Raw genomic sequence first — 12,332 nt, forward strand, 5'->3', positions numbered from 1 at the left:
GAGATTGGGCTCATAGGCACTTCAATGTTTAAAGCCCACGAAGCTATTTCAATTCTCCCAACTATGTACATTCCTATAGTTGTGGACATTCCCAGTGACATACCTGGGGCGGGACTATGACGTCACAAGATGGTAGCCATTAACTTATTAAAATATATGCAAATAAGCCGGTATTCCGATGTTGTTATTGGTTCTCTACAATTATGTGGGCTCGTTCCAGTGTCATCAACCAATTGTATTTTTTCAAGGAATAAATCGTGTCCCCCTATACTTGAGGAACAAGTTTATAATCGGCATTGCAGTAATTATTCTGCAATCAGCACTTTATACCAGGCTGGTCTGCGGATTTCTGGCTGTTTCTTAAACTACTTCGGTTCATTTAAGGTGTGGATTTTCACATTTTCATTCCCAACTTTGTTTTTCAAAAGTCAGTACCAGATTTTTATTTTACAAACTTACCCTATTAAGTATTGAGAAATTATTTAACTGTGTGGTTTGCCGTATATTTGCACTTTGGACCTCTGTGTACTTTTGTATATATGCATGTAAATTAGGTCATTTTACTTTGCGGAGTGACATCAACGAAACTGTTTCCCAACATCGGTTGCTGAAGTGTGCAGATTAACGAAAACAACGTCGTTGTAATACTTTTTTCATCTAAACTGAAAGTTGTTGGGAGTACATTTACCAACGCTGATAGTCGTTATAAACATAGAGGACCCTGGACTGGATTATTTGTTTCTGGTGGAAGGATACGAAAGTTCTTGCAGTCGTGACGCGTTGTCATTGATAGGAGGACCTTCATCTTACTCGATCTTTGTATTGGGACTGTAAGTAAGGCAGTGGGTACGCTACCTTCCTAACCCACCCGAGTAAGTTTTCTTATTTTGTGCATCATCTGATCTGCTCTTGTCTCCTGTATACTTCAGGTATTTGAAAGCGCCTTGCCGGCTAATTCACCAAGATGGGGGATGATCCGGAGCAATATTTAGTGGTCGACAAAAAGACCCAGATGCAGGAGCAGACAGGTTCTTACGATGGAAAGAAAACTGTCTGGGTTCCTGATGAGAAGGATGGGTTCGTTGCTGCCAAGATCGAAAGCACCAAAGGTGACATGGTCACAGTTATCACGCCACAAGGAAAGGTAGGCATTGACAATCAATGTATTATATAGTTTCTATACTTTTGATTCACCTGACGACCCATGTCATGTCATAGACAGACTGTCTCTCTGCCTGCAGTGCTGTGTATATAAAGTTGTATTGTACAGTGTACACACGATTGTGTAATGATATGTATATGGACTGCAAAGTCTCAAGTATAAGAGTGGCAGAGCTTTTTGTCGATTTTAAAATTGCACGGTCGTTAATGAGAAACTGTAACGACCATTGAACTTTAGTCGATGAATTTGAAGTTTTGAGTTTAGCCTCACGCGTCTTTTACGGTTATTGAACTGTTTACTTTTAGTTTCCCCAGTTATTATAACACAAATTCATATGTCACAAAATCAACACGATGTCATGTGAAGAGTTGAATGAGAACGAGTTGGCCCAGACAGTGCTCGTGATCTGTGACGAGTTCTTTACATTATGTACTGGCACTGTTACTAGATACATTTAGTATTATGTGTGAAGAACGAATTAATTTATTGAAAAAGGTATAGACAAATTAAGAAATGTCAGGACAATATTTAACATGTGTCATTTATTGTTATATCACTTCTTACAGAACGTTACTTTGAAGAGAGATGACACCCAACAGGTGAACCCTCCCAAGTTTGAGAAGAGCGAAGACATGGCTGCCATGACCTTTTTGAATGAAGCTGGTGTACTTCACAATTTGAAACAAAGATACTATGCTGGTCTCATCTATGTAAGTTTGACATCTTACCTTTTACATTGTAAATTAGCATTCACACTGTCACAACCAGGCTGAGTTATGCCAAAAGCACAAAATTCAATTTATTTGATTAAATAATAATTTGTCTCCTAGCATTTGTCCATCCCTCAATGTATACATATGTGAAACAGGGAGGCAGAATTTAAATCAGAGGTACAGTTTCACTTGGTAATGAGTTTACTATGCATACACTACCCAGTTCTTTGATCTGTTGGGGATTGTCAAAGTTGTCACATATTTGGGTAAAATTGCAAACCACATTGTAAGCTTGGCAAAAGCATTAAGTGCACTCCAGTGTTAAGACACATGCACCAGCCCCCAAGCTTCCAATCTGGTAAAAAGAGGACTGTGTTATGTCTGAGTCACATTTGGATGTAAACATACTGTACAACAAGCTACAATACAATATACAATGGTAGATGTCACATAGTGAAATAAGTTCAACTTCAAGTTGATTGATGGGGGTAGATTTCAAGGACTGTTCTTTAGTAGTAGGGTTGTCTAGAGCCTCCTTCCTAAACAGACATTTCTTGATGGCTGATTTCAACATTTCAAACATGACACTTTGAACTCCTATACCCTAAATTAGAGTATAAGAGAGACCCTGCTTGCACTGAGTCACAGCTGATGATGTCTCTCTGGTAGCACTACAAAACAGCTATTTTCTATGGCTGGCTTGTTAAAAGTACTAGTAGTTAAACAATAACAAAGTTGTACCTGTAATGCTGGAATGCCTTTGAATAGACAACACATACAACAAAAACCATCGCATTCTTGTACAGGTTTCATATGTAAATGAGGTCAACATCGTAAGCTAGTGACTTACTATAGTCTGAGGGGATGACTTCCTTCACTTCTCCAATAGATGTTTGATATATGATTCACTTACATAGTGTCATGTTGGCAAAACCCTGACAAGGGTGAAGGAGATAGGTCACTTTCTCACACAACCTTTTTGTTCTCTGAGATACTAGGTTACCGAAACCAGTGTAATTCATATTTCACTGTTGCTAAATCTCCAGAACAAAGTAGTTTTACAAAGTGCTGTGTATATGATATCGTACTTGTATCCAGACATTAATTCAATATTGAAAACATATGTTGAATTACATGGGACTTTGAATATGATACAGGAACACAACTGATTCTTTGTTGGGTCATGAAGTACATACATTGTATACAGTATTTAGAGTAGGATGCATGATACAAAGGAAAAGGCTTGGTTTATAGATAGGGATATTTATGATACTGAGGACTGCTCTCCCCACCCATTCCTGTGACCTAATACCCTCTAAGTCACAAGGTCATTTAAAATTACAAACTCTTTCCAGGCCAGTGCCATTCAGTTTCCACCCCTTTGAGTTTCATTTCAAATTCTTTTTGGTAATAACAAACAACACAGTTCAAATGTCTTCTTTCCATTGTAATAAATTTGATTTAGAGTTTAGTTTCTGCTGTCATGCACTCATGTTATGCAGGAAGTAAGGTGTAATTGCAAGTTATTTAATTGTAGAGAGAATCAGATCTCCTAAAGGTAACCTCCACAAATAGCCAAAATATCAAAGTTTTACTCTGTTTATATGTCTCCTAAACTGTGATTGAAGATTTTGTACATAACTTGGACAGCACCATAAATATTTTATGCCAAGTTTGAGGGTCAAAGGAGGTATGTTTAATTGGGGTTAAACGTTGTCAGTTGTAGTTTAGATGTTTTTGAAGTACATGTAAACATGCAACAAATGTATACAAATAGTTACTGAATGTTTACCCTCCAATCTGTTTTAACTTGGGTGTGTTTTCAGCAATCTGGATCAAGTACACCAGTAAAGTATGTTGAACTATTTCTGGCAAGGTTTATTGAACATAGATAATTCTTATTTCATTTCCTTAGATGTTACAACAAAATTTATCAATGTATATATTGGTGCTGATGAAAAGTCTAAAATACCTCTTCTTCATTTAAAGAATGTTGTTCATTTGTTATGCAGTGACGGCATAAAATAGTTAGCAGTTATAGTTGCATTATGGGTAATATTACATGCCAGTATCATATTGGTCTTCAGTTGAATTGATTACCCTTTAGTTCGCCTCTCTTTGAATTCCGATATTAATGCAGGAATGGCTAGCTGGCAGTCTAGTGGCCTAGAAATCAGTGGGAGACTTTCCTATATGCAGAAGGAAAAGTATTCATTTTTAGTAGATATTCATGACTAAACTGAAACTCTAGACAGAAAGTGTAATTTACTATTTAGACAAATCAGTTTTATTTGAGAGTTAAAAACTAAGACATGGGAAGACAACTAAACAAAATTAGCATCTAGTTTACAAATAGTCTATGATTATTGAAAAAGAAAGATTTTCAATGTTTGTCACATGTTGAAGCATCATGCATGTTGTAATAAATATTAAATTATGCATCTGAAATTCTTTTTGAATAATGCAGTTTTTAGTCCTATTTCCATCTAAAGTTTGTCTGTCATTCCTTTACATCTTATTCAGCACAAAATACTGCTATCAATGCAAAATTTAAATGGTCTTGACAGCTTCAAGTTCTAGTCTAAAATGCCAGCTTGGAAGTTTACCTTCTATACCTTGAAAATTACACTTGTAACAATTGCTAGTATTTTTCACAAAAAATTCTTCACACTGACTGTTTTTCTGAATGAAGAAGTTGAGTCACCATAGAAAGTGACAGAATAGGTCATGGCAAACTTGTGTCAAATTATCCACTACTAAAATTCAAAATGGCTGCCAAACCTAAGTCTAATGTCCAAGATGTGAAAAAAAAGATTGTTTCTTTTCTTCAAGATGATGAACAGTGCTATCTTAACTTTTTCGTATAAAATATTTTGGGTTGATTTTGAAATGATTTAATTTAGGGAGAAGAAGTCACGTATGGACCCTTCCTCTTTACTAAAAATGTTTGGTCAACAAACTGCTGTGAATGAATCATAGGTCAAACTATATGTTTCATATCATTCTAGTACTTACGAACAACATCTGTACAGTAGTGCAAATGTTGTTTCGAAGCACTACAAGTGATATGAAGTAAAAATGGGACAGAAAAACAACTTTAAAATGAAGTGTTCTTGACACAGTGATAAAGATTCTCAACATTCCAATATCCATTTAAAGGCTAGAAAAAAAGTAGTGCCTAGATTGGTCATGAAACCCGATAGGAGAAATGAGAATGGAATTGGTATGTCAAATATCCTGTACATCTTAGCTTGAACTAAAGCATGTACGTCAGTGAAAGTATCTTCAATATATACATATAAACGGAAGTGGTATTTAAACCTTCCCCTTGAAAGTAGGAAGAAATTTACCATTTTAGAAGAACATTGATAATGTTGTTCTTCGTGTCATTTGTAAAACTCTTCAAAGATTTGACAAGATAGCAAAATTTATTAAAAGCATGCTACTAAATTTACTTGATTACCTTACAGCTCCAAATATAATTGGAATGGTATATTTTTATCAAAGTTAAATTAGACCTTTCCTGTCATAAAGCTCAAATTCCTTGGTTTTTACTGTAGTATTTTTAGTACTCCCTGCTCAGGATGGCACAGGGTCCCCTGTGAACTGACCTAAACTTACAGTGTAACTTAAAAAGTCAATCAATTATTTACAGTCTAATGTGATACACTATACTACAGTCATTCATTTGTGTAATACTGGCCGCCATTCAGGATTACCATTCCAGACAGTGTAAACGTGACATCTTGAAAGATGTGCTGGCACAGTTTACATCTAGACTTCATTAGGGGGCAGGGTATGTTTCCTAAAGGGTACTCCCCTGGCTAGTATACAGTATCAGCTTTCTCCCTTCGAGTTCTTAGAAACAGAACATAGCAAAGGTATTTTGGGATAAAATATGACCCCAGGATGGTTTTCTAGTGCATAACTTTGTTCTTTGATTAAGATAGAAACCAGTAGAGTCTGAAAAACACTTTCCATCAGGTAAACTTTTCAACTTTGATTAGGATGAGTAGTCCCAAATTTTAGATTGCTTTCCAATTTCTACTTCAAGAAGGAAAGTGATGTACTTGTACCTGTATCTACAAGTGTACTAAAACTCTTGAGATCTGTTGGATGTTTATTGTTGTCTCTTAATTAACATATAGAAGTGTACCAAGACATTGAATGTTTGCCTCTCTACACACAGTTCAACATCAAGACCTCTCAACACTCCTTGCAATGTCACAAGGACATATTTACTTGCATGAAGGGTTCTGTTGATGGTACTTGAAATGTAAATCTTGCTGCCATGTTGATACAGAAATACAAATGTCCTACAGCTGGGGGGCCACCATCTGAGTGTAATTAGAAACTTAAACTCCCACTCTTGCCTGAAACAGTGAAAGAGAGCGTCCAGTGAAATCTGTAGCTGTCAACTAAACCTTGATTAATGTCTGCTCTGAAGTGCATGTAGCATTGAAACAAGTCTGGTAGTGATTCCTTTCTGTGTTTCAGTCAAATCTCAAACTTCAATGTCAAGGTCTGTGCAGACTTAAAAGTAAAGTAAGCCAGATAAAGTTGATTAATACACTAACCAAAGACAGTTAAATGTAAAACATGTCGTCAATCTGCCAAAATGTTAGTAAAGTTCATTTTAGGTTTAAAATATCCTAGCTAGTACCCCATTACTTTAAACATGGCTTCATCATCATCAATCATGATGAACCCTTTCCACCTGTTCATTACAACAAAGTAAGTTGAAAGGGACACAAACACTCACTTTGGCCTCATACTTTTTTGTTTTCTATGGGAAGATTTATTAACTAGAACAATGAAATAGTGATAAAAGAAGTCGTGACAAGTAGGTAATCCTTATATAGTTAGATTACAGAAGAAACTGGGGGCCTTTGAAAGAAAGAAAAAAGTGACTGGTATTTAGCATCCACAGCATAACATTCCACACAATGTTGGCATGCCATGACTTAAATTTGCATCTGACTAAAGAAATTACCACAGGCATATTGTGTCAAAAGGCCATAGCACTGATGTGTGACTTGTAAGGAGACGAAAATGATTTCAAGTGTATATGTCGTGACTCAGACCCAGATGAACAAATTCAGTACAAGGATGCTATGTGGAATTGAAAGAAGTCTTTTCTGTTCATACTGTCGTAAGAACATGTGAAAGTAGGCAGGAGCATGTTAAAGTACTGACAGTGAAGTCAGTGCATACTAAACTTTAAAAAAAAGAATATTTACTTCAAGTTATGACAGGAAATAGTATAACCTTGTTCCCATCCTTAAAAATTTGCAAGTTCAATAATTATGATAATTTCAGAGGAATAATCATAACTTTCGTGTTTGAATGCAATGGCACATCTCATTTATACATTAAAGTGGCACAAAATTTATACTCGCACACTCCAAAAAAGTTTTAGGATCCCAAATTTTAAATAGCACAGTTATGTGATCTCATCCACTTGTTGCACCCCTAATGTTTTCATCAAACAAGCAAGTAATCAGTTGTGATCACAAAATAATGCCACAATCAAAGACCAAGCAAATGAGAATGTTCTGTTTGGTGACATTAAAAGATTAAATGAACAAAACCCAGGGTGAGATTATGGTAATTCAATATTCATTAACTTAGAAACATAGTTAGCTCTTTAGATTGGCTGAATAGAGGTGTCTTGGTATCATTTGAGTATTTACTTTCAGATTGCCTCCACTAAAACGTATAGATTACTGCTTTTTACAAAGATTTAGAACTGTTTCAGAACAAAATAAAATAAATAGCCAAAGATGGGTCAGAGGTCACAAACATGATTTTAAATGTACTTGTGTCTTTCTCTTAGTAGGTGAATAAGAATTAGGTATTTACAAGGTTTCTAGAATGGTGTCTTCTGTTTAATCAGTCTGGTAATTTAAAATCACTTTTCACAGTATTTACACAGATTTTGAAATGAAAGTCACCGGACTGCTTAGAGGGAATTTAAGGCAGATTTACCCTTTTACAACCTTTTAAGAAATACATAGCTCATGATAGCCTTGTGAACCGTAACAGCTTTGAGTCATACGATACCTATCTGTTACAGTCTAAAATCTAGTTAAGCACAGTTCTATTTATATATATAGCATCTTTAAGGTCATTTGAGAAAAGTGTATGCAAGCAAGGCCAGTCAGGTCACCTAATATCATCATATGACATCATCAGGTCACCCCCTATCAAGAGTAGATTTAGAAGTGCACAATGTAGTTACCATGCAGTATTTGTGATATCTGTATCAGTCTGGGTGGAGTCAATTCAATACAAGCCGCATATAACTGACCTCTTAGCCTAGGAGTTGGAGACTTGTAAGAGATTCTATCAGCATACCAACAATGTAGATTATGCAAACTTTCTACATCAAATTTTTTATTGAAAATACACCCCTGATAAATAACAGAATGTCAATAACAGTTAGCCAGCTGTAGTTTCATAGTCACCTTTGCCCAGACTAGTACCATTATTAATGTTTCCGGCCACTTAATAAGTAGGTGTGTACATTTTACATGTGTGGGTATGGCAAAGAAAAACAGGGTAACAAAAGCATGTAATTTAAATTACCAAACAGTGTATATAAGTGTGTATTGTTCATGTGTTTACAGGGACACAGTCTTAAATGTTAATATGAATGTTTGCATAAAAACTTGAAAAGAATCTCCCTGCACAAGGCCTGATGAGGCTAACCCAAGCCAAGGTTTTTCCACTCTGTGGTGGTGGAATTGCAGAGACCAACTGTTCATGATGGAATGTCTTGTGGTAGGCCTGTCAAATGATAGGCTGAATATTAACTTTGCCTTATATGGTGTCCCTCAGTCCATGTTCTGTTTCTTTATTTGGTGCAAACCAGCTCAAGTTACTTCTATCTATATAACAAGTGTACTCGCGTCATAAGGCCAACACTGCTGTATAGGACGATGTCAAATGTTGTTATTTTAAGCTCTCCACAGCAGAAAAGAACTTTTGGTGTAAATTGTATAGAACGGTGAAAAGAATGATGAAAGAATAGACAACACAATGCTATTCATATAATGGCTGACAGGTTTGATTAAAAAATACTCTGTATCTGTAGAGTACAAGACTTGAGTAGCCATTGTGTGTATGTGTGTATGTATAATCGCCTCCACTTCTGTAGATCATGTGAGAACAAAACCATTCAGCTATACCGTTAAATTCCTTCACAAAGGCAACACTTATCCTGACTTATTTCACAGGGGAAAGTGGAAAATATTCAGCCATTTTAGTAAACTCTTTTGCTGTAAAATTTGTGGTATTATCAAATTAATGAGCCAAATCTGTATTACTATTATCATATTTTCACTGTCTAAAACCTAAACTGAAAAACAAAAACAAGTTTGATTTAAAATATTAAGCATGGAAGGGACAGCAGTAAATTAATCACAGCAAAGACCTAAACAATGTAAATAAAGATATTGATGATGCCTTGGTGATACACATGTAGTTGATATCAGAAAATCTACTAAGTAATGTTATTCTTCAAACTTTATTTCACTCCAGTGACCTACTGCAGTTATTGCTGTGGACTGAACTCATTATTTTCAACCACAGTTATTAAATTTTCCAACAGGAAAAGATAGGCTTGGTTTTGCAGGATACCACTGTCCCACCTCATCCGTCTATCGGAAATAGTCTGTTACAAATACCACCTAGAAGTTATCTCAAATGATTGATAGTGGAAACATCATATTGAAGTGATTGTATATCCAACATCTTTGGTTTCATATCAAATTTTAATGGCTACATGATTGAAAGTGGAGAAACCAATATACCGTTGAATTAAATTTGACGTAAACATGAACAAAAATAGACAGCAACTCATGCCAAAGTTTTTCAATAAAAAGCGTATGCATTAAGTTATAATTGCTATTCAAAAGAACAGCAAGTCCAGTGAACTGGAGAGATTGTAATTACTTCATAATATGCATAACCACCATCCTATGAATTTTACCATTGAAGATGAAGAGAAATATAGCGATCATACATATATATATATATATCTCAGAAAAAAATTTATGTAAAAATGGCTCTACCTCATGAATATGCATATGAGTAATTGAAACTGATCCAGGGATTCGATTTATTCCAGCACATGGGGGCGTCACCTCATTTTCCAGGCCGGCGACACATTCAACATTCTTGTCTTAAGAATTGTACAGCACACAATGGATGGATAAATGTTTTGTAAGGATATTTACAGCCTAACTGTAAACTTATTGGACTGTGTCTTTGTTGTATGTTACATTGTAAATGTTAGAAAATGGTGTCAACCTTTACTTTCCATTATACTACATAAACACATGTATTACTCTGCTACTAATGTTATGATATCAATTAGAAAAGAAATCACTCAGCCAGTCAAAGCTAATTCTTTGCTTGAGTAAAAATTTACTACATTTGAAAAAATTCAGTAGAAAGTAGAAATTCTCCATGGGAAACAAATGAACACATTTGTTTTGATAACAAGTTTTTCCTCAACATTCTTAGCAGCTTTCACTTTTATAAGGGCATGATTTGCTCATATAATTCCCTAAAGATTCACTTAAAAGACTCAACCTGAACAAAACAATTCAGCAATATATTTTTACTTCAAATCTTTATTCTAAATATTCATTAGCCAGAAACCAGAAACTTAATAGAAGACTTTGATTTTTTGATTCTTTTGTATGATTTCCCACCCATCCACAAAATGTTTATGTAGATGTAATAGATAAAGAACTTTACTTCATATGTCTACTCTGTTGTCCGAAATATTTCTTCCAAACATTGGAAAACTTCACATACATGTATTTGCATTTTTCTGAATTTCACATATGTTATAATATTTCGCACTCGTCACACACAACTTGTATGTTATAGACAAGACTGGAGAAACTGATTTGTGTGTTTGTTTTCTTCTTTCTTGATTACAGACATATTCTGGACTCTTCTGTGTGGCTATTAACCCATACCGTAGATTACCCATCTACACAGAAAAAGTAGTAATGTTGTACAAAGGCAAGAGAAGAAATGAAATGCCTCCCCACGTATACTCAGTAGCTGATAACGCCTACCATGACATGTTGCAAGGTGAGTTTCCTGTTAACAGTCAATAGAACAAAATTATCAAATAAATATTAGAATCTAATATAGAACTCATACTTTTATAAAGTAGAGCATATCAAAAAGAAAGACCAGAAATATTTAAGTGTAAAGAAACACACAGAAAAAATATTTCACTGCTAATGTTTTGAAATACTAGAACTTGATTGTGGGTATGAGGTAGTTATGCTATAGTATAGTAGTAGGCTATGGTTAAAATCCTTTTACTACCAGGAGGGTATTTATTTGTACACAAAAAATTATAAGTTGGGAAAAAACAGGATTGCCCATACAGCTCAAATGTTTTGATGTATGTGTAGCATTATAGTTATCCATCCATCCAGACATCATCATCCTTCAGCAGTTATTTAATGTTTAACAAGTCCGGTGAAATAGAGTTGAAATCTAATCAAAATTATATCTGTTCAGCACCTTGAACCTTAAAGGTTGGCAACCCTGTAAAATATTCTAGGAACTGAGGCAGATAGATTAACTGCTTGTCATCAGAGAAACACTGATATTGAACCTCAGTGAACAAATTTGGAATTCAGGGAGATTTTAACCTACTTGTACCACTCCTAGAAAAGATTGTACCATCATAATGAACTTAGATTTTTATCTTCAAATTGTGATCGTAGTTTTGTGTCAAACTCTCTTACATAATAAAGTATTTCTTCCATCTGTAATTTTTGGGGAGGGGGTTTATGACTTTTTGGGAGGGGGTTATGACTAGGGCACAATGAATTCTGTGCTTGGTGACCATGCTACTCTTGTAGGAAACCCTTGAATAAATGTATAGGCCCCAATACTTATCATAACTTCAAGTGTTTTGAGTATGAATAAAATGACAAGAATTTGTTGTAGGTCTTACATCACTAGGCTATCTGACCTTTGACATGTGAAATGGACAGCTTCTGTTAACAACAAGAAACCTAAGTACTCAATATCATAAAAGATATCAAGTTTTCATATCCATATTTACTGATGAAATTGAAAAGTCTTCAACATTTCAAAGTTTGCATACTTTTGGTATAGATGTATACATGTTTGTACCAGGTCTGTGTAGTATTCAGGAAACTATATTACGGATTGCTTTTTGTTTCTGACTATGTATACATACAATGATACATTCATGCATACAAACATATGTATATAAAAGAAAATTGATAGTATTTTCATAGAAGTTTGTAGGACTGTGTGTAGAATTTGATAGATGTGTTGTTTCAGACTGTGTACTTACGAATGGTTATAACTGTATGTTACAATAGTTCAGTCATACAATGTAGGTTTACTGTAATAAGCTAGCTATTAGGTCTGAGTTATCTATCCTAGTG

At 35.0% G+C, this 12,332-nt stretch overlaps 1 protein-coding gene across 4 annotated transcripts in view; it reads left to right on the forward strand.

The window, feature by feature from the left end:
• Positions 1-263: 263 nt before the first annotated feature.
• The window catches only part of LOC144435205 (myosin-7-like), a 55,104-nt gene continuing 43,035 nt past the window's right edge, over positions 264-12,332 (forward strand). For all 4 annotated transcript variants that reach the window (XM_078123785.1, XM_078123784.1, XM_078123782.1 and 1 more), the window contains exons 1-4: positions 264-384; positions 930-1,144; positions 1,729-1,872; positions 10,830-10,986. In XM_078123785.1, the coding sequence (XP_077979911.1) occupies positions 965-1,144; positions 1,729-1,872; positions 10,830-10,986 (481 nt within the window). In that variant the 5' untranslated portion in view covers positions 264-384; positions 930-964. The remainder of the gene's footprint in view (positions 385-929; positions 1,145-1,728; positions 1,873-10,829; positions 10,987-12,332) is intronic.

The sequence above is a fragment of the Glandiceps talaboti genome, chromosome 5 (assembly GCF_964340395.1).
Source record: "Glandiceps talaboti chromosome 5, keGlaTala1.1, whole genome shotgun sequence".
In the NCBI taxonomy this organism is placed as follows: Eukaryota; Metazoa; Hemichordata; class Enteropneusta; family Spengelidae; genus Glandiceps; species Glandiceps talaboti.